The sequence below is a fragment of the Salminus brasiliensis genome, chromosome 11, assembly GCF_030463535.1.
Source record: "Salminus brasiliensis chromosome 11, fSalBra1.hap2, whole genome shotgun sequence".
Taxonomy (NCBI): domain Eukaryota; kingdom Metazoa; phylum Chordata; class Actinopteri; order Characiformes; family Bryconidae; genus Salminus; species Salminus brasiliensis.
This window is the reverse complement of record NC_132888.1, coordinates 6689521-6712974: the sequence shown is the minus strand read 5'-3', so window position 1 is coordinate 6712974 and position 23454 is coordinate 6689521. Positions and strand designations below refer to the sequence as shown.

The 23454-nt window shown below is 38.7% G+C and overlaps 1 protein-coding gene across 4 annotated transcripts; it reads right to left on the bottom strand.

The window, feature by feature from the left end:
- Positions 1–192: 192 nt before the first annotated feature.
- On the bottom strand, positions 193–22722 carry spartb (spartin b). 4 transcript variants are annotated; one of them, XM_072691512.1, is made up of 9 exons: positions 22606–22722; positions 18826–19637; positions 13368–13622; positions 9621–9780; positions 6985–7179; positions 5932–6090; positions 4743–4833; positions 4035–4079; positions 193–2998 (listed from the first exon to the last, which is right to left on the bottom strand). In XM_072691512.1, the coding sequence occupies exons 2-9, from the start codon at positions 19633–19635 to the stop codon at positions 2788–2790; spliced, it is 1926 nt and encodes a 641-aa protein (XP_072547613.1). In that variant the 5' UTR covers positions 19636–19637; positions 22606–22722; the 3' UTR covers positions 193–2787. The 4 variants fall into 4 exon arrangements, with proteins under 4 accessions (XP_072547613.1, XP_072547615.1, XP_072547614.1 ...); XM_072691514.1 differs by having other exon boundaries at positions 13425–13622; XM_072691513.1 differs by lacking the exon at positions 4035–4079.
- Positions 22723–23454: the final 732 nt, after the last annotated feature.

Below are 23454 nucleotides of genomic sequence, written 5' to 3'. Positions count from 1 at the left end.
AATGATTCGAAGCTCGACTCTTTTCCCGAATCATTTGTTGAAGCTCCGATCTTCCAAAAGCCCCACTTATGATATTACAACTATAAGCAATCAATCAATCAATCAACAATGCCTTGATTTTAGCACCAACAGAAGCCTGTGTAACGGGTCAGAAACCCACAAATCCTCTACAATAACAGGAACAACAAGGTCTGTGCTTTAAAATCAAGGTTTATTTGGTCAATTAATTATTATTAATACTTTACTGTGTTAGATAAAATCCTTTAAAACACCTGTAGTTAAACCTAATGTTTACATATCAATTACAGTGAGAACACATTTAAAAGACAAACAGCCTCATAATTACACTCAATGGGTTCCCATTACAGTCCTCACTTCACCAGCAGCCTGCAATTCTCCTTTCTTATCAGACAAAAAAGGGAAGGTTAGACAGAGACAGAGTGAGGGTTGAAAGGGATAAACACTCATATATATATATATATATATATATAACGCAAATTAGGGTTTATTGAGGACTTTTTCCTTCTTTGTCTTTGTTCAATTGCCTGAATTAGATATTTCTAAATGATTTATGCACTAATCATTAAAAGCTTTATTATTATAACCTTTATTAGTATACGATTTAAAGGTCTGTTATGTGAAAAAATATATAATTACAGTGTTAATTGCAATAATACATAGGAAACACTTTTTAACACCCTGTTATGCCCACTAAACAGTGCTGTTTAGTCTGTAATTAGTAAAGAGAAGTGGAAATATCCACTACATCACATGCAAGAACCTCATATTTCTCATTTTATTTATATATATATTATATATATATATATATACACCTTTTGATGTATTAGTGATTATTAAACATCTTATTAACTCGCAAAATAATACGCTTATTATCTAGAACCCACGTAATTCAATGCGATGCTCACTAATAGGTACATTTAGGTAATAATTCATGCTCAATAGTTTGCATAACAAGATGGTAAAGTATGTATTGTGCATTATCACTAATAATACTGTGCTAATTATTATTTTATTTACATAACCGATCATTATGTACTAATTATGTTAGTACATAAAATATTATGTACTAATAAAGCTCATAATAAATAGTTTGTTGCAAAGCAAATAAATCATCTATAAACCTCTAATTTGTGTTCTTAATAATAAAGTGTTACCAAAGTGATAAATCCTCTAGTTTCTTATGATCTTTTTGCAGCTCTTCTGGGAAGGCTATTTGGAGAAACAGCTGTGTGAAGATAAATGTGGCCCAAATCTGACAAGATCTTACATGCCCAGCAGACTTTCTGACAATAGAGGAAAAAAACAATGTTTGAATGTCTGTCTAAAGGCCTTCTGAAAACAGCTCCAACTCCACTCAAGATCACATTCGGTCTATCAATCAAAATACTATTCCCAATCCATGTCCGTTTACAAAGAGCATAATAGGGAAAGAAGGCAGTTAAGCATTTCTGACACTGGAATGACTTGGTGATGGGATGATGTCTATCGCAGCATTAAAGCACTGTTTCTGCACTGGAAACCGTCTTCAAAGTAACCAATAACTCAAACCTGGCGTCTTTCGTTCAAAATGACGAAACGTTTGTCTACGTCCGTCTTCTAAAGGTGCTTGGAAATATATTTAAACTTTAAAAAGAGTCTGCAAATATAAAGGTTTCATTATAAATAGAGCATTTAAATAGACATTCTAGTGCAGCATTTAGACAAAGTAGAAATTTTAGACAATAACAGTAGTACTCATTAAGGCTCTGTGTAATTTAAACATAGTATAACTTTGGTTTATTCCAATGCAAATTATTCTGAACTGAATTATTATATACACTGATCAGCCATAACATTAGCACCACTAACAGGTGAAGTGAAATACACTGCTTATCTTCATCTACAGTGGCATCTGTCAAGAGGTGGATATATCAGGCAGCAGCTGAACAGTCAGTTGTTAAAGGAAGGAAAATGGTCAAGCGTAAAAATCGGAGCCACTCTGACAAGGGTCAACACTGTGATTGCTGGACAACTGGGTCAGAACATCCCCAAAACATCAGGCAGGTATTTCTTGGAATGCAGCAGTCAGTACCTACCAAAAGTGGTTCAAAACCAGTGACAGGGCCATGTGCACCTAAGGCTCATTGATGCTCATGAAGGTCCCACCTCACAACTTACAGGATTTGAAGGAGTTATCAGTGGTGCTAATGTTGTGGCTGATTGGTGTATACTACTATGCATTAGTGGGCAGAACTAATCATTCACACCAGTGGGAAATGCGCTTAGAATTTCACTCAAAACTGGTGTGGAATAAGGCATAAGGCAGTACACCCTAGGTGCACCCTTAAAAATAAAGGTGCTTCAAATGGTTCTTTAGATGGTGCCATAGAAGAACCACTTTTGGTTCCGTAAGTAAGTGTTTTAAATAGAGATGTGAGTGGGGAACCTTTTAACGATCTAAAGAATCTTTATTTGATGCAAATCCTAAGGCTTCTAGGACATTGCTCAAAGAACCATTGGAAGCATCTTGATGTTTAAGAGTTTAGACCCAAAATCTCCTTCATAGGCAGCATGTTAGTAAATATTTACAGTGACAGTTAAGTAAGAACATATTTAAGAACATAGATTTTTGTAAATATCAGTATCACACAGACATGTCAGTGCCTTGGTTGTCAATCGTCATGTTAAACTTCAATATATATGAACAAGCAGTCCATGTCTAAGGAAGACCCTTCATTTACTTTCCCTGCAAAACACCTGAAGCAGAAGGATGTCCAGTGTTGGAGGTTATTTTTGGTCCTTGGGTTTCTCTTCTTGCTTCTCCGTCTCCGGGCTTTCTTGCACTCTGTAGTCTTTCAGGATGGCATGGGCAGTTTCTTTGCCTGTCTTTTTCACCATTGCCTTGATCCCCAGGTTGTCTATGTTGAAGGCGGTGACGCCCATGTTAATAGCGGAGTTGACCGCATGGTCTGTGGCCTGACCGGCTGCTGCCCCGTACCTTGATCACAGATAATCAAGTTTAGGTGAAAACAAAACAGAATCATGATCAGATTAACAGCAGCAAAACAGCAGACGGTGTGAAGCTGCAATAAAAATCTATTGCATGCAAAGCAGTTAAGCCCACACCAATGCAGGGTCGATATATAGCTTTAGAGAAATATTAAGCATCATTAGAAGTAAATAAATCAAATAATTTTATTGAATAACTACAGCATTTTAATAATGGAGCCCAATTTTGAAAGGGGGAAAGTACTAAATCACTTTGCTCATTTAGACAAAAGCGTCATCAACTGGTGCTGTGGATTTTTGTCATTCTAAGTTACAATAAGTAGTATTTTAATAACTTGTGTACATTAATAACTAAATATAACACACATTTATAGATTTATTTATTTGGTCAGTTTTCTCCCAGTTTGTACTGCCAATAAACCCACCCATTCATAGCTCCCCTAGCACCAGCAATGCTCCCAGTACATGCAAAGCCAGCCACCGGCTCTTTTCAAACTGCTGCCTATACATATATCCCCTTTATAGCCCATGCCTGGCATTAAGCATGGCACCAGTAGGTTAATGCTTTTATTTATTTATTTTTGCTCCAGAGAGCCCCTTTTTTATTAGCAGTACTTCACTACAGGGACTAGACAAGCTGTACGTGCCACCAATGTGTGCAACTTGGTGTCCACAAACATTTGGACATATAGTGCATATACTATATAGGCATAGCTTGAAAATACTACTTAGTGTAAACAGTCATTGTGTTCAGCTTTACCGATAATTATTACAAGAGTAGTTCAGAGGTCAGAGGAAGAGGGAATGATGCTTATTACGGTCAAGAGCAGTCATTTATTCCACTGAATAAGAAATCAGTGTGCACAGCTGCAAAGAATATAGGGATGTGTCTGATCATCAATACATTGTGTATATATGTAATAACTGCTATTAGATGCACCAGCTGTGAATCGCGGACACAATCAGCCCAAGCGATGCTTTATACTGTTAATCATGGGTTTAGAGCTTTGAAACAACATAGCTACTTTTTCTCATTTGGGGGCTCTAAGATGTTCTCTAGACCCCTAAATCTGCAAACAAATAGAGGGAAGAGAGTGTGCTGTTACGTTTTGATTGAAGAATACACCAATCAGCCATAACATTAAAACCACCTGTCTATTCTTGTCTAGGTTCCCCTCAAGGTGCCCTAACAGCACGGACCTGTTGAGGCATGCAGCCCAAAAGACAGTGCCAGCGTTTATTTTTTTTAAATAATTAATGTTACAGAAGCTCTTCTGTGGAATTGAACAAGACAGGCTAGCCTTCGCTCTCCACACACATCACTGAGCTTTGGCCCCCATGACCCTGTCGTCATTTAACCAGTTGTCCTTCCCCACAAGACCTGCATGATGATTTGGAGATGCTCTTGTCAAAGTGTCTGATTCTTACGCTTGACCATTTTCCCTGCTTTTAACATCTCACCTTCAAAGACTGAATGTTCACATGCTGCCTAATATATCCTACCCATTGGCAGGTGCCACTGTAACCAGATAATCAATGTTATTCACTTTACCTTAGTGATTTTAATGTTATGGCTGATCAGTGTATGAATGCAGTGCTAGTGAAACAGTGTCAAGCTAGCAAAATGATGCTATAGTATATGAACACATTCTAATATTCATTCTAATATTTAACATTAATATTCAATCATATTCACATCTCAAAAAAGCAATATTTCCTGAGGAGTTACTCACTTATGTTTCACAGTGTTGACTGTTTCTGTAGCAACGCTCGTCGCAATGTTTTTAGCTGCAGATTCCAAGCCTGTCCACATAGTTGCAAATCCTGCCAAATATTGGATAAGAAAACATTAGGTATGACATTGAGAATCGTGTGTGTGTGTATAGGGTGCCCTAATGTGGGAGACCTACATCTTATTCGGTGAAGATCTTCCTCAAATAAAGTCAATAAGACTTAAGGATGTCAGGATCAGGGCCAATCCTGGCATATTTTAAATGGACCAGGATATTTTTATCCTAATCCAGTTCCCAGTCTTTGTTTTAACCATGGTGTTTAGAGCATCATCTTGTGTCCTCAAGGCGCTATTAACAAACATTATTGCTCAGCCGGCTGCAGCAGTGCGGATGTTCTCAGAAGGTAAATAAAGGAGTTGAGGTTCTGCAGTGTGGAGCTATTTTACAGTAGAACATGAAAACGGACCATAATATCTGACCCTTTATAAAACTCTCACTGAAACGCTCTGTTTTACCAGCGGGAGAACCGGCAGTCGCCTTTCTCTGTTTTTACACCAGCACTTAAGAGCACGTTCAGAACCGAGAGGAGGCTAACACTAATGCTAACACATGCTGTAGAAACCCCAATCACACACAGCATATTCACCCACTATAAACCAGTTATTACACACCAGTAGTCGACAGCCCAAAGTGTGTACCACTACACCCAAAGTGAACTGACTGCAGTGTTGTAAAGGAGCTGGGAGCTGATTGGTCAGGGAGGAGAGTCAGACTAGATTATAAGATATTAAACACTATAAAACATCATTTTAAGAAAAGTATCGACTAGACTAAATTAATCAGCAGATCATCTGATCTAAACTGTGGGGCTGGATTATTTATTATACAAACACAAAGATCGGATCGGATCAATTTCGACTGATACTGAGAGATGAGTACTAATTAAGAGACTGAGACTGGATAGGGACATCCCCATTTAACATAAGATGACATAAGGTGATGACCCGTGATCAAAATCAAATAACGTCTCAAATGTCCAATCTAAAATTAGGGCGAAATAATTTTAAAACTAGAAGCACCGCAATGTAAACAATCTCCCACATTGGGCTAATTCTTTAGAACTACGAGTGACAACAGTCAGCTTATCTTGAAATGAACTAAAAATGTAAGGAAATACATTTAACTTTACCTTGAACCCCACTTGCAGCTACTACCATGGCACCGTCAATATTGGACCGTCCATCCTTGTCTTTTTTCATGGACTCTGGAAGCAGTTTACCCCCGTGTTTCTTCACATGTGGGGCCAGCTCTCTACCCACATGACTGGCAACAGTGCAAAGCCCATCCACTACAACAGTATGCAACATGAACCAGTTAGAATACTGATACTGCAAACAAAATAACAATTAAATTAATGTTTTATTTAAAATTAAAGAATTAAAGAGCATGGACAGCTTACAAAAAAATTAAACACTAAATAAAATGCTTCTCCTTGCTGGCCATTTTAGCAGGTACAGCTATATAAGTGAATGAACCCTTTGAAATGATCTGGATTTCTGAATTGATTAGTAATGACACTAGTTGCATTGTTCAAGCATTTTACAGAGCACATTTAGCAAACATCCACAGTGCAGGCTAGAAAAAGTAAGTGAACCTCTGTACTAATGACTAATGTGGACGTGTAGGTTTCACAGGTGCTTTGCCTATTATATTAACATACACAAAGTCTGGTTACTAAAAAACTGTTTGGTGGAGGGGATTGCTACTAAAGCCGGACCTACATGTAAATAAATTCAAGGGCTCACATACTTTTTCTAACCTGCACTGAGGGTGTTTACTCAATGTGCTCAATAAAAAATCAATATAAACAGGTTACATGTTATTAATTTATTTAGATTGTTTTTGTCTGTACTTGTGGCGTAGATAATGATCAGATCATATTTTATTACAAATCAATGCAGAAATCCAGGCAATTGTATGCCTACATTTATTAATTGCAGACCATCTGTTGCTGCACAGTCACAATAGCTGCCCTCTCTCGTTAACAATAGCACTGCTGCTGTCCATGATATCCTTGTACCAGTGCCACACACTGCACCATGCTGCTAACATGTTGCTGTTACTTTTGTGACCAAACATCTGCTAAGTGGTGGTCCATTACCACTGATACACCATAGAGAAGGGGGCTAAAAGACCTGTACAGTAACAGATAGGCTTCATCAATAAGGAAGGGGCCTTGTACCTAGAAACTGGCTGACTTTCACAGCCCCCCCAGTGGCCTGCTTCGCTACATGGAGTCCTTTGGTGACGGTAGGGCTGACTTGTGTTGGTTTGTCCTCAGGGGTGATATGTTCCCTCAGTTTGGTTGCTCCTTTATGGATTGCCTTCCCTGTGTACTCGGCCCCCTTTACTAATCCCCAGCTCAGCCAGGAAGCCCCTGACAGGGTATTAAAACAATAAGATGATAAGCATCATGCACTGCAGGACATTTTGTAATCTAATATACAAAGATACACACATTTACTACCTTTAGTCTATTACACGTTTTCAAAGAGACAACATGAAGACAGTTTCAGAAGATTTCAGCACAGTAAATGCACAGTCTGTACCATTCTAAAGGATGAAGAGGTCATGTAGAAATGAATCAAGACTGTTTTTGGTTCATAGACCCACGCAAATGTTGTTATGCTGGGAAAATGCATGAAATTCAGGACAAATGGACGCCTTTGATTCATTAATTTCATAAAGCTGACTGTCATGGGTCAGCTGAGCTTTAAAATATTTAAACCCTTTGGGAATTTCCAAATTGGGTTTAAATTAATGCAGTATACTTGTGTGATGTCTAAAATATTAGTTATTGGCTGACCTTATTTTTCAGTGAAGCAATAAACTGCACAATAGATCAACATACATGTTTAGAAAACGTGCTCTGGATTTCAGTACGGAGAACTGAAAGTGTAAACTGAATGCTAATTCTAGACCAACTTCTTCAGAGCTTATAAGAGCACTGCAACACACACTATTGTCCCTATTGGTACTGTTCAATATTACATTGGATAGCGTGCGTGAAAATCTAAAGGAGATAAAAATAGCCTATAGATTAAAGGGTCAGAAGCTTCAGGGTCAGTCAGATATAGCATGTTGCAACTGCCTAGATTGTTAAAGTCCTAAAGATTGTCTATCTATTATAATATATCTAGCTATAAACCAGCTTTAAGGCTGTGCACTGAGGCACAACACTGGAAAGAACTCAGGAAGAACTTTGGGGAACTTGGGGAGCTTGGGGTTGAGTTGCCTGCAGAACAGATTGTGAACCAAGAGCTCCAGCACAGATTAATTAAACAATTTCATTTCTGCACAAAAATACAAATATACAACAGTACAAAGTGCAAATTCTGATTCCACTGCTGACATTTACAGCACTGTTTATGAAGCTGAACAGCTGTTTTCTTTAAAGCTCTGACAGATTTGCAGATTATTGCATTAGTTAGAATTTAATTCTGTATCAGCTGTAAAGATTTCATGGATGTGGAATCTAAGGAATATCTTATAAAACTTTATAGGACAAATCAGAATGACTTCCCAACAGTGTTGAGTAAATAATGAGCTGTCTACCCAGAAGTACTGCAAACCTGTATGTTTATCATTATTCTGATTTTGATTTGGTTCATTTGTAACATTTTAGATCCCTGAGTTTCAGTTTCTCAGTTATAAAACTAGCCTGCGCTGAGTGTACATGACTCTCTATAGAGAGCACTGCCACAAGATGGTATACTTAGCAAACTGCTGTCATTATTAACAACAAAGACTAAAAATATAGATATAACTGGCGTATTTGGAGCAGGTGTCCTGGAGGACTACAATATTGCAGACTTTGAATTCAGAGCACTGCAAAATACTACTCTTCTACAGAGATGTAAAACTAAGTGTGACATCTTTGGTTTAGGACATAAAATTAGATTAACATCTGAAGTAAGTAAATTCAGATGACCATTTCAAATGTTTGGAATTACTTGGCATATTAGTCAATACACAATAATATTTAAATTTCAGATATTCAATATTATAAATTATATAACAACAACAACAACAACAATATTTTATTTATTATTATTATTAAGATTTAATATTTTTTTATATTTTATTTATTTTATTTGTATTATTTTAAGGATTTTGGTAAGTAATAAGTTTTTACATAAAATTGTACACTATCTGATTACAGTATGGTTTATCTTGAGATTTAAAAGACAAAGACATCTTTTGACATCATTTGAGTCATTAGCTGGCGTTAAAAGTCTACAACTGTGTAGATATTCAATATTTATATTTATCTTTCAGCTTTTATCAGTAGCTTCCTACTGATAACTTCAAACAAGTAGGGTTGCAACGATACCAAGATTTTCATGGTATGATGCCATATACAGGATCACAGTATACAGTGCGTCGCTGTTGTCGTCCTTCTTCTTCTTCATTATTGTTGTTGTTAATTATTGAACTGACTGAAGGCCTGAAAACCTGGCAATTTTTTGGGGTGAACAAAACTGTGCTGTACTGTAGTTAAAAAAATATATACAGCTGCAACCCTGTCCAGGACTAACAAGTCTGCAAAAAAAGAGAATCATTATTTTAATAATTCCAAAATGGCCAAATGTTTTCCTTAAGATTTCTCCTCAATTTAGGTATTCTCAACTCCCACCCACAATTTAGAACTGGCCCTATCACACAATGCCACCAGTGCTGGAAGGGTGGAGACTAGTATGTGCTTCCTCAGAGCCACAGCATCTTTTCAAACTGTCACTATCACAACATAATTGGGCCGATAAGCAAACAAATTATATAACAAATAAATTATCAAGTATCCATATCTTTTAGTCTTACCTGTAAGGATTCCATGAGCCACTTTCTCGCTCCACTCAGGAAGCACCTTGTCCTCTTCCTCGCCCTCCTCCTCTTCAGCAGCAGGTCTGGCCACCTCTTGTGGAGGCCCCATGGGCACCTTCTGCCCCAGGTTAATAGTATCTGCTGCTCCATCTGATGCCTTAGAAAGGCAGGAAGGTATGGAACAGTTAAAACAAAGCATTATGAATTACTGCAATGCAAGCCTGTGCACTCACTAAAAGCGAATGGGTGATGGATGAGGATGGGTGAGTGAGGATACGGCTGCACTGTGCATCTCTGTGGATATTGACTTGGAAATTGTGTTTTGCAAATTACAAATTTTCAAATTCTGGATTTTCAAACAACAGCTCTTTGAGCCCTTTGTGCTCGGCTCATCACAGTGCCTATGCACAGTCAGTCAGAAGGCTGAGGGCTCTGGACAAAGAACTGTTATTACCCAAACAAAGCGAGTATTTTGCACTGGCTCCCACCTTTAAGAGCAACTGTGACACTTGGTCCCAAACCCAATTAGAATAGCATTGTGGAAGGATTACGTGAGAATGCTTACGAAGCATTTTGCATGTGTTTTCTTGAATTTTGAATGTGCTGAATCAAAGAACACCTGAGTCAAGATGTGCATGCATACGTCACCACGTTTTGACCTAATGTGTGAATGGAAAACACTGGCAGTGTGAGGCACTAATGAGAACTGATGAATCACAGTGAGCCACTGTTGCACTTGACTCCCTTTTCATTCAGCCAGATGCCTGAAGTGAAAAGAGAACCAGCGTTCCTGTCACGCTAAGAGCATTAAGGGGCAGCCTAATTAATTAGCCTTTTCCTGCTCTGCTCCCAATCCCCAATTTGCTGTGGTGAGGCCTAACAGCAGGGGAGCTTGCCAGCTCAAAAGCAGAGCTAATTCCAGCCTCCACTGCCATCAGGCCCTAGGTGCAATGTTCTTCTGAGCAATGCAAGCAACAGAAAAAAGTATGCAGCTTAAAAAAAAGTATTGTAAGTACCAGCTGAAGTGTCAAGTGCCTTATTTAGTATTCAGCATGAATCTGTTGATTTTGACTGGGTCAAAAATTGAAATCCATTCCAGCATAATCTTTGTTTTATATCAAACTTGTTTTATAATAGATAAATTCATTTCTCAATTCATATTTTACATATCTGCTCACTCTAGCTGTGCTCAGAGCTTAAATAAAGGATGATTATTTGATTGACTGATACCTGAAACATCCTCATCATTAGGTCATTGGATGCTTTCAAAGCTCCTGAAGGTATTAAATAAGACTGCCAATACAAAGACACTTGCCATTCAACAGTATTACAACCTTTAGCATTGTACCTGGTTAAATAAATCTCTTAACCTCTCAAAAACACCTGAAATCTGGCAAAAAAAAGGCAATGTGTTACTGAAGCAGACAGATGCATTGATGGTTGGGCTGTCAGAGCAAATAGCACCATTTAAATGACTCTCAAAATGCCATCTGAATGATGAAGACCAGCAGTATGTCTCTCCATTATCAGCATTTACTTTTAGACCTAGTGCTTTAGCATGGGAATCTAGTCTCACCCTTGTGTTTCCCCCAGTTTTGAAATATACTGGTGCTAAAGTGTAGTCAGAGAACAACCAGGAGACACATATATAACTCAATTTGTATAAACATACACTATGTGGACAAAAGTATTTAGACACCTGCTCATTCACTGTTTCTTCTGAAATTGAGGGTATTAAAAGTGCTTTTTAATCCTGCTTTTGTTGGAGTAACTGTCTCTACTATCCAGGGAAGAAGGCTTTCTACTAGATTTTGGAGGAGCATTGTTGAGGATTTGATTGCATTTAGCCACAATAGTGTTAGTGAGGTCAGGATGTTGGATGATCACCACCCCACCGCATCCCCAACTCATCCCCAATTGTCAGTATAGGATGGAGCACCATCATCATTCCAGAGAACACAGTTCTTCCACTGCTTCACAGCTCAATGCTCTAGCCTACGTCTGGCATTAGGCAGCATGGTGCCAATAGGTTTGTGTTTATCTGCTCCAAAGAGTTCTATTTTATTGGCAACACTTCTCTACCGGGACTAGACAAGCGGTGTGAGTGTCCTCAAACATTTGAACACTGTGTATAAATATTAATATAGCTTTTTTTAATATACTGTTTTCTTTTGAGCTAACATATTCCAATAACTGCTACATAAACCTACTAACAGATGGCCTGAGCGGGCACATATTTGGTGTATTTGTCAGTCATTTTTGTTAGTGATGTAAAGGATGATGATTTAGTGGCATGTCTGATAATTCTGGCTCCGGTGAATTGCACAACAGACTATCAGGGAGGTCTCATTTAAAAGCGTAAAAACCACAAGTGCTCTGGCAGGAAATGAACAGAAAATGAAAGTGTCTAAGAGGTTTTGTGATTTATACAGTCTGTTGCAGCTGACAGCATGCAAAACCATAATCAAAAGGGCAAAGGGTTTAAAAACACATGCTGAAGACATGTGCTAGACTTAAATAACATAATGTATGAAAAAAATAAACCAACATGTAACAAACAAAAAAAGCAAGATTTAATTAACTACAGCTGAATTAAAGCTAAAACTAGGCCTTTGGAAATGTAGGCAAGAGGTTCCAGTGAAGATGTGACTAAGTTATTGGTTAAATGTAAACAATGTACAAAAATATATTTAGGAAGGATATTTTAAGTAGTTATACAAACAGTAGTAAAAATACAATAATGGTTAATGGATACAGTTATTTTTGAACTGTGAATGTGCTTGTTTTAGACTTAGCTTGGTTTAATGGCTAAATCACTCATTCATCATGAGCCAGAGCTCCTTTTGGGAAGCACTTATTTGGGCTTAAGTTGCTACATGCTCTGCATATGACCCATTCTCTCACAATAATTATAAAAATACTATTATAGCATGTAGCCCTACTGGACACACTATAGGATAACCTGTCTGTAGGAAATACTGCACTCCCATAAGATAATGGTCTGACTGAAAATGGCTGAACACAGCAGAAAATGACTTGCTGTCAAAAAGAAGGACCGCTAATCGCTAAATGACTTCAGTGATTGAACGCTGGTGTCTTAATGGAAATTATCCATTCACATTTGAAGTAGCTTGCATAGAATTCTAGTGAAAGTGTATAAAGTCTATTTAGAAATGGTTTCAATGCAGTCCAGACTTAAACAATACTTTTATACTATTATATAAAGAGAAATTCAATGATATTGCAAATTTAGACATTTATATTGTGAATGGGCAGTTGTCAAAGCATTTACTTGCTAATTGTATTGTGTAAGACTGTATATGTGACTTTGATTTGAGATGTGTGTTATTTATTAGTTTTCTCCATCGTTTGAAACCTAAGATCTGTACACTGTAATTAATCAATTTTACATTTAAATCCATTCAAAGTTAAGAACATTTTTGCTTTCCCTTGTAAAGCTACCATATTTGAGATATTTGAGATGTTTCCTTTAAATGTTTGACAAATGACACTTTGGGGGCATCTGACAGCCCTAAATAAATGATAGCAAAATCACATGTAATTTAATGCAACATGCTGAGCACACAATAACAGGTAATTATACATTAACACCAAGCAGCAGCTTTAATTAGCTTCAGTTAGTCAGTTTGAACATTTAAAAAACGATGTGCTTAAAGCCAGCAATCAGTTTACACCCCTCGATTTGGATCCAGAGATACAGTAACAAATGTTGAGGTCTCGCACCTGTGGCGGAGCAGCAGATGACCTCTGGGGCTTTGATGGTGGACTGGAGGGGCTCACCTGGACTCGCAGGTCTGTCATCTGGGACAGAAGGTCCTGGAAGAGCTCCCGCTCAGATTGGGGCAGTTCCGATGACAGTACCACCCCCACATATGAGCCTGGGGAAGGAGCCATCATATCAGGAAACATGTAGACCCCAGTGTTACACAGAAGGACTGGGGAGTCCGTGGCCATCAAAGGGTAAAGCCAGTCACACACCTGAAATCAAGACAAAACATAGTCGGTCATTTTTAAAGGGTTAGTTTATATTTATAGCATTTGACAGATGCTTTTATCCACAGAGACTTATTTAATTTAATCACATTACAGAGGGAGGTGAATGTAGAATTAAGGGGCTGACCCATGGGTTCTTACTGGTACATGTGGTATGTTTTGGGGTTCAGTTCGCAACCCACGGCATGGACTAATATCCAAATATTCACAATAATAGTCTGAAAGTCAGAAAATACTTTAGATACTAAATATTTTAGTTTAATTTTAGTTGTAACATTTATATTAGTTTTATTTATTTTTATAATTTATTAGTTTTAGGCTCTTATTTATTCGTACTCTTTTCACAGTAATGCACAGTAAAGATTAATTAATTCATAGGTACTTATTATATCTACAGCCTTTATTTATGATGGATTTTTTGTGTGACTGGAGGATTAGCAAAGCAAAAAAAAATCGTTATACAGTGTAACCGCCAGTTTTACTATCCACATGACAATAAAACTCTCAAATCTTGAATCCTAATTATGGACAGTATTAGAGCTGGATATTATGGGCAAAATTGTGTATAACAGTAATTTATAACTTATGACGGTTTCATGGTATAATCACAGTTTCTTTTTTTGTTTTTTTTCTATAGGTCTGCAACTTATTTTTGTGTCAGACTTAATTATGCAGATAATAAAGTACTTTATTAATAATTAATTTTGTACTTTTTTGTACTTTTATTTATTAATAAAGTACAGAATCACCCAATATATGAAGGAAACAGCTGCAGAATGTAGACAATGTTTATTGTGTGCATCGTACAAAAACCCTGAAGGTTAACAGTGGCTTATTTACTACAAATACACACATTTAAACACTGTCCAGATCAAATATTGTAGTCTTTAAAACACAGCTTTTGAAGGTTTATGAAAAGTGAACTGAAAGAATACAGTGTGTATTACAAGTGCAGCTCTAACGCAGAAAGATCTGCGGTTTTTAACATCATTGTAGCGTGGAAAGAAGGTCCAGGTGTGAGCTTATGTGTGCATGTGTAGACGGAGAGAGAGCGAGAGAGAGAGAGAGCGAGAGCGAGAGAGAGAGAGAGCGAGAGAGAGAGAGAGAGGTGGACAGAGATATACCATAGATTTGTTAGAATTGCTTTGTTTATGTTGGGTGTAGGGATGTAGAGACTACTGGATATTAGAATTAAAAAAATGACTAAATAATCATTGGTTACTACCATCTGCATTGGCCTCAATAAGATGGTTCCTTGCACAGAAATTCCTTGACTGCATCTCCACTGCTACTGCAGTTCATGTGTAGAAGTGAGAAAACCTGAAACGCTGTGACACATTGCCCTGAGAAACCCCTGTACTCCCAGCAGCCACTGTAGTTAAATTATTAAGCACTTCAGCACTCATTAGACTTGCAACCACAACAGAAAGACTTCAATGTGCTGTTTGGTTCAAAAAAACTGAAGAACCTAAATTTACTTAAAATTAGGACCAACATCTTTCAATGACATGTCCTTCACAGACAAACTAATATGATAATCCTTGAAATGTAATAAAAGTCCCAGAGTTTAAGAGCTTACAGTAGGCAACAATAAACATAACATGGAGAGGTTAATGTTTTTGGCAAAAATAAACACACTTAAGGTCTGGAGCAGAAAAATAAGCTGACATCTGATGAGCGAATTCAGGGGACGAGTCTGGAATTCCTCTAGCATTTGAGGCATGTGACCAGGCTGAAGTCTGAGTCATCTCAGTTGGACGGTCTCCATGTCACACCATTCATCTTATCCCCTGACTTTACGGATTAAATTGGATTAAAGTGCAGAACTGAAGGACAACTACTGGAGGCTGCGCTTTCAGAGGGATGACTCAATATACAGGTCTACTTTCACTGACTAAGTGAGCTCATCCTCTGTTTGCCGTCCCGGAGTCTTTATCTGATATTGAAAGTAAACTGCTGTGTACATGATTAGCAAGCAAGCTATTTCTACCCCTACATACAGAACTGGTAACAATTACACTGGTAATTGCATGGAAATGTACCACTTATGAATGACCATTAATAAGACTAAACAAATGGTGAATATCTGATACTGAATGTGAAAATAATAAAATGTTAAGTATGTCACTTTCCAATTAAAAGCCTAGGCTGTATTCTTGGTAGGCCGAGTCGTCGGTAGGACTGTCCTATAAAAAAATCCCTTTTCCCATCTCTTGCAATTGCGGCGGACAACTTGTGCTTTTTCATTTATTCACATAAATTAATTATAATTATAAAAACTAATATTTTTAAACAAACTCTGATCTGTAGGCTTAATTTAGGGCTAAGAAGTGGCTCAGATTCCTAGGCTGGCCCATTTGTCCTGCTTTTAACACCTTCATCACCTTCAAGAACTGACGGTTCTCTTGCTGCCTAATACATACAGCTTTGGGAAAGAACAGACCAACCTACATGATCATTTTCACTGGTTTTACTATTTATAGGCAGTCTTTTTAGGGAATTTCATAAACAATGGACAACATTTACCCTTTTAAATGTATTATTTACCCATGGACAGCGTTTATTTGCAGAAATGTCAACTGCTTAAAACAACTGCTCAAATAATGCAAAGAAATTATTATAATAATTATAATGCAAAGATGTTATCATCTACATTTAAACAACACAATACTAATATCTGAACTTTGAGAGCATTCAGAAATCACTGGTGAAATAACCTTGACTGCCAATCACAGCTCTCATGTCTTGGCAGACTCTCCACTGGTTTTTCATTGCTGTTGGGCGACTTTATGCCATTCATAGTCTGCAAATTCAGGAAACTCAGCTTTGTTTGATGAAATGTCTGGAATATAATGGCTGTAGAGACACAGATTTAAGAAAAAATTACGTGGTCTCTTTTTTTCAGAGCTGTATATCCACACCTTAATAGAAGCCACTGTAGATGAAGATAATCAGTGCTGTTCACATCACCCACCAGTGGTGCTAATGTTATGGCTGTTGTACCACTTTTAAAAGGTCTAGAAGATGAACCTTTGAATTGGTTAGAAACGTTAACATCAATTGAAGGGTTTTCACATCTACACTTATCTCTACTACAAACAAGCTTCTTTAAGGGACCAAGGGTGGTCTACAAGAGTTTGCAAACATCCAGTATTTATATCCTTTAGATAGCATAGGCTGGTGATCATGAAGCTCTTCTTCATCTAAGGCAATGCTCTGATCGGTTTGCTCACCATATCTGTGTCTATAACCAATGACCTCAAGAGAAAAGTGTGTCAGCCGAATTTCCAAATGTGTGTTTTCTGATGCAACTTGTTACAAATCAGGCATTGGGTCCTGAGATACAGTCCACCTCTGACAACAGAGCTGCATTTCTATGTGCACTGGAATTCACACAGCTCTCTGAGACTTTGCACTTTACACAGACCGTGCTGTCACCTTTACCCCTCCCCTGACATCATACCTGGGGCTTTCCCAGAATGAGATCACTCAGAGAAATGGATTGAGGGCAGAAGTCACATGGCAGCTAGGACATACGAGACCTAGGACTCATTAACTACCTTTTTCACTCTTCCAACTGTTTGTGAAAGGGCCTCATAAACGGAACCAGTCTATTAAATATGACTGCAATTCAACGGGACCTTTTATTATCTTGGAATAATACTCTATGATTTAGTGAGATAACCGGGACTGGATTTTTTACCATCAACAGGCTATCCCAATTTACGTGAAACTCTGTAGAAAAAGAAGGTGGTTACTTTACTGTCGTGTTCAATTGTAAAGTACACTCTCTTCTCTGCTTATGCCAGCTTATAAAGCTGGGATCAGAGTGCACGGTCAGACAGGCTATAGAGCAGCTGTGGCCTGAAGGTTAGGAAAGCCCTTGAACCAACAGGTTGCAAATGAAGTGCCCTTGAGCAAGGCACCTAACCCCCCAACTGTCCCCAGGGCGCCGCAGCTAGGGCTGCCCACCACTCCGGACATGTATGTTCACTGTTCACTATGCTGTTAAGAGAAACTGAAGGTGCTTCAGTTTGAAACTGTGGAGGAACCTTTAAGAAAAGGCTTTTAGAAAAAGGTTCCTTGAAAGTTCCTCAAAGCACCACAGTTTTAAACTGAAGAACCTCCAGACGTTCCTCAAGGATCAGGACTGTGTAGTATGTGTGGATGGTAATAGCATGGAGGGGTTAAATTCCTATGCGTGAAAGTGGTTCCTACTTACATTTACATTTATAGCATTTGGCTGACGCTCTTATCCTCTTATCCAGAGCGACTTACAAGGTTCCTCGTATTACAGAGGTGGGCCAATGTAGTGTTAGGAGTCTTGCCCAAGGACTCTTATTGATGTAGTGCAGCAATAAGAGTCACCCAGACCGAAATCAAACCCCAGTCTCCCTAATGGCGTAGTAGCTCACTGGCTTTTAGTGGGGTTATCTGTTGCGCCACACCAACCACTATTTCTTGCTATAGTGTTCCTGAACTCTGGGACCTGGGTATTGAACCCACATCCTTGTAATCGACAACTCGGCACTCTATCTCAAACATAGGTGACAAAAACTGGTTGAATTTTAGATTAATTTTGTGTCCCTCAGCTCATTGAAATTCTGCAAAATTCGGCAAATTAATATTTGTAAAGTTTGTAAATAGACCAGATATTCTATTGCAATCTGATTAAAATGTAATTAATTCAATTATAAGTAAAAAAAACAACAACAAAATGTTACATTTGTCATGTTTGTCGTTTGACATTAAACCCAGCGTGCAGACTTGGAGATGTAGACACAGAAGGACAACACCTCAATGTAGATCACTCAAACAAATCCTAATACACTGAGAACAGTGAGTACAAGCTCACATGACAGGTAGGACACACAGGACATTAACTAAGCCTATAGGACAACTGTTTGTGAAAGGCAGTGAGTGACTGGGCCTCATAAATGAAACCAGCCCGTTCAAAGTGACAGCAACCCGATAGAGCACTTTATTACCTTTAGACTCTTTATTTAATTCTGATAAATTAAAGTATGTAAGTTAAACTGAGACAAATACAATAGTAACTAATAACTAATCAGAGAATCAGTCTTGGGCTGATATCAGTAGTCAATGCTGGAGGGATTAAAAAAAGGATTTCTAAGGGTCCAAAGGGTGTTTAAGTGTATAATTCAATTCATTCAATTATAATTCTTACCTGCAGAAAAGCAGGGGGCCTGCCAGGCACTCTTTCTGAGAACTCACTGGTAAACCTTACTATGCGCAGGTAGCCGGGATACGACGGGGCGCTCACTTGTCCATCAGGGGTAACAAAGAAGATCTGCACACCATGGGGCAAGAAAAACAGCTCCTCTCCGTCTTCCCCAAGGCTCTGAGGAGAGGGAGCGGAGTTGGACGTATGGCTGTAGAATTCATCGCCGACCAGGGAAAGCTCGCCTGAAGCAGTGCCATAGCTAATACTGAGGTGTCCATCAGCAGCTGTCGGGGAGTAGGCCGGTGGTTGATCACAGGCGACGTTCTGCGGCTGTGAAGGTGAAACAGGAGCTGCTCCTCGAGCTTCTGGAGGCACCTCACCTACAGCTCCTGCAGGTGGGACGCTAGGGAACAGCGCCTTGGGTGGGGCTGGCCTCTCCGGCCTTTCTTTGGGGACTGCAGGGTAAAGGTTTTGAGGGACAGATCCATTGGAAACAGGCGTGGCCGAGGAGTTCGGGCTGGTCTCCAGGACTGCTAATCGTGTTGTGATGTTGTCTAGAGTCTCCTGCATCTTCTGCTGCATCTGCCGGGCCGACTCCCAGGAGGCGCCCACACATTCCTCGCCCCTGGACGGCACGCTGAGCGCCCTGAGGAGGTGCTGCCGGCCCTGCCGGTAAAACTCTAAAGCCTGTGCCTTGTGTCCTGCTTCGTCCTCTGAGAGACCCTTGTTGATGCACTCAAAGGCCCTTTCGTAACCGTCCTTGATAACCTGGAGTCTGGCTCTGTCAAAGGCATCTTGCTTTGCTTTCTCCATGCCTGTGAAGAAAAGGTAGAAGTGAAAATGACAACGTGGAAGCATTACAGCAACCTACTGTCTAATAATGAGGTGTGTATGGCTGCTATTAGGGGTGTAAGAAAATGTTCTGTTGTGTAATACTGTAGCGATTCTCAAAATAGTGCTTTTTAATGAATACATGTAAAGATAGAAGACTGTGGTTCCTTTTGTGTTGTGTTTAAGCCTCCATCTGTGCATAGCAGCGTTGTACTCACTGCTATATATATCTCATACTCACTGCTATATATACATATCATTTATAAATAATATATAATAATAATTATTATAAAAAGAATTTTTTTTTTTTGGGGGGGGGGGTTGTTTGTTTTTAATGTCTGTCAGTGCTGTCTCATGTCCAAAGGGGTAGTGGTGGCTCAGCAGTTAGAGCGCCGGGATATTGATAACAGGGTTGTGGGTTCGATTCCCGGGCTCGTGTGTTCACTACCAGATGGGTTAAATGCGGAGGACACATTTCGCTGTACAGTGTACACTGTACAGTGACAAATACATGCACCTTTAACTATAGTATTAACTATAGTATGTCCCATAACTATAGTATGTGTGTGTATATATATATATATATATGTATATATGAGAGTGTACTATAGACACAAGACAGCACTGACAGACATTAAAAACAAACAAAAACCCCCCCCAAAATATCTATCCAAATACTTTTTTCATAGTACCGTGCTTTTCACTCAAAAATTCCTCCATTCAATGAAATAAGACTGAATACACTCTTTGTAATGAAACGTGCAGTTAATCAGTGCTCTATAAGCACTGACGATATTCAGGACACACTCAAAAAAGCACACTGTTTACCACGATAACATTTATCACGATACAAGAAAATACTGTCATATTGGCCAGCTGTACATAAAACACAGCTTTCAACTTTACAGCTTCAGAATAAAAGTCCAGTCATTTGAGCATGGATTCGTGCATAGCGCAAGTCCACATCCCTCCTACTCGTGCTAGGACGCACCCAGATGCCTAGTTCTGACCACTGACAGTGGTTTAAACAAAAGATGGATATTCAGAGACCCCAAGAAGCTGTTTATTGTGATTTACATTTGAATGGTTAGAATGATTTATTTATTAATGCTAACTACATTACAACCAATTAAAGAGTGATGATCTTAAGACATAACTTAATCTGCATGGACTTTATCCTCTCAACGTTTTCATTTTGTATGGCTTGACAGCACATTTGCCATTTTGGTGTTGTTTTCTTAATTTAGTTTTGTTTTATTGTTGATTTTATTCTTGTTTTGACTTAATAATAATAATAATAATAATAATAATAATATCTGGTATCGACCTGAGGAGGATGGGTTCCCCTTTTGAGTCTTGGTTCCTCTCAAGATTTCTTCCTACAGAGGTCCCACTTGTCATGCTGTCAGAGTGTTTACAGTAATATCTAACATAGCCAATATGCTATTATACAAGCTAAGATGGGTTATTATGGTATATTAGACAATTAATACAAGATTAAAGCTTAGATATCTGTGTTCTACAACTTATTAGCCCATACACTGAGTATGTCAGGTCATTTCAGCAGCTGTCAGTCAAGCTGTCAAAGCTGTTAAACAAAAGATGGATATTCAGAGACCCCAAGAAGCTTTTTTTACTGATAGATTTACATTTGAATGGCTAGAATGATTTATTTATTAATGCTACCTACATTACAACCAATTAAAATCAAAGTGATGATCTTAAGACATAACTTAATCTGCATGGACTTTATCCTCTCAACGTTTTCATCTTGTATGGCTTGACAGCACATTTGCCATTTTGGTGTTGTTTTCTTAATTTAGTTTTGTTTTATTGTTGATTTTATTCTTGTTTTGACTTAATATTATTATTATTATTATTGTTATTATCTGGTATCGACCTGAGGAGGATGGGTTCCCCTTTTGAGTCTTGGTTCCTCTCAAGATTTCTCTCCTCTCTCGACCCGAGGGAGTTTGTCCTTGCCACTGTTGCCACCAGCTTGCCCAAAAGAGGCTTGGACTTGGATCTCTGTAAAAATGTAATTGAATTAAATTGACCTTCTACCATTAAAATAAGTATATAAGGGAACAGTAAGTTAATAAAGCCGAGACGTATTGGGTAAAAGCGACAGAGGAGGAAAGCACATTGCTTTCTATTAGGATCCAACGGCTCTAATGACGCAATGGTCCACAATGATCTAAAACACTGATGATGAAGACATGCTTTCCAACCTGACAAGTCCTTAATAAGGGTTTACCTTGCCTCCCTGTAAAAACACAGTCATTCAAACTATGTGGACTGCCTGGAGACTAAGAACAATTTCATAACAAACAAACCAGGACCTAATAAAGGTGGATTTCACAGTTTACAGACATGACAAGTAGGTTAAACCCTCTATTATGTATCTATCTACATTTACAGTAATCCCTTAATATTAATTACCCATTAAAGGTCACTTATACAGTACAGAGGTCCCACGTGTCCCGCTGTCAGTGTGTTTACAGTAATATCTAACATAGCCAATGTGCTATTATACAAGCTAAGATGGGTTATTATGGTATATTAGACAATTAATACAAGATTAAAGCTTAGATATCTGTGTTATACAGCTTATTAGCCCATACTCTGAGCATGTCAGGTCATTTCAGCAGCTGTCAGTCAAGCTGTCAAGCAGCGTTACTGACTGCTACATTGCCAGCTAGCTAAATTAGCTAAATATGATTAACTACAAACCCTGGCAGTAAGTTAAAGTTGAAAGTCTATCGTTAATAAGTCATTTGGGCTGTTATCTAACCTTTAAGCAAACACAGAAAGCGAGAAATGTCGAATTAAACGTTGCCTGCCTGGCTCGAGCTAAACGTTAGCAGCATGGCCAGCTAGCAATTAAACCTGCGCACTTCGCGGTTCTGCAGCTAAACCTCATGTTTAGCCTGTAAAGAAGACTTAACTCACCCAGAAATGAAGACCGACGGCTTAATGTGTCCCAGTAGTTCTCCTGTCTGCTCTGTGTTTGACAGCTTAGCTTAAATGACTGGAGGTTTGCTCCTCTCCACCGTGCGGCAGCGCCAATTCGCTGATCTACAAATGCTCCGAGCTACTACTCTTCAAGCGGTGTGATGTGTAGATCGCAGGAATACGCGCCGGTGTCAAAATAAGAGTCCGAAAACGGGTACATTCAGAGAGGCACGCTGCATTTACGTGTTTAGGCTGACTATTAGTGCAATTAATTTTTTTATATTTAATATATCCTATAGTTATATAGAGTATAATAGAGTAGAGTATGAGGTGAGTTAATGATTGTTTGCACTCGTTTTTTTTAATATTTTTTTATTTGTGGGTGAAAGTGCATGTGTTGTCTCATGTAGCTATCTAAATACCCTGGAGATCAAAGTGAGCTATAGGTAGAATAATAGTAGGAGTCAGGATTGGCACTCATATGTGACCTTTGATTGCAAACTGGAGGATTTCAAAATATCCGGTTGAATATCAGTGATGGTGGAAAAGGCGCCACCGTCTGGCCAGCCAAATTTATACAAATACAAATTCACCCAACCAATTTTGATCAGGCAGGTTATGTTACAGTAGGGCTGATGTATGGAAATAACGTCTTTTCTGATTGGTTGACTTGGTTTACTCATTATCTTATCCTGGTCAGGGTCGCAGGGGGTCAGAGGCCTACTGGGTAACAGGGTTGTGGGTTCGATTCCCGGGCTTGGTAAGCTGCCACTGTTGGCCCTTGAGCAAGGCCCTTTACCCTCTCTGCTCCCCGGGCGCTGGAGTTGGCTGCCCACCGCTCTGGGT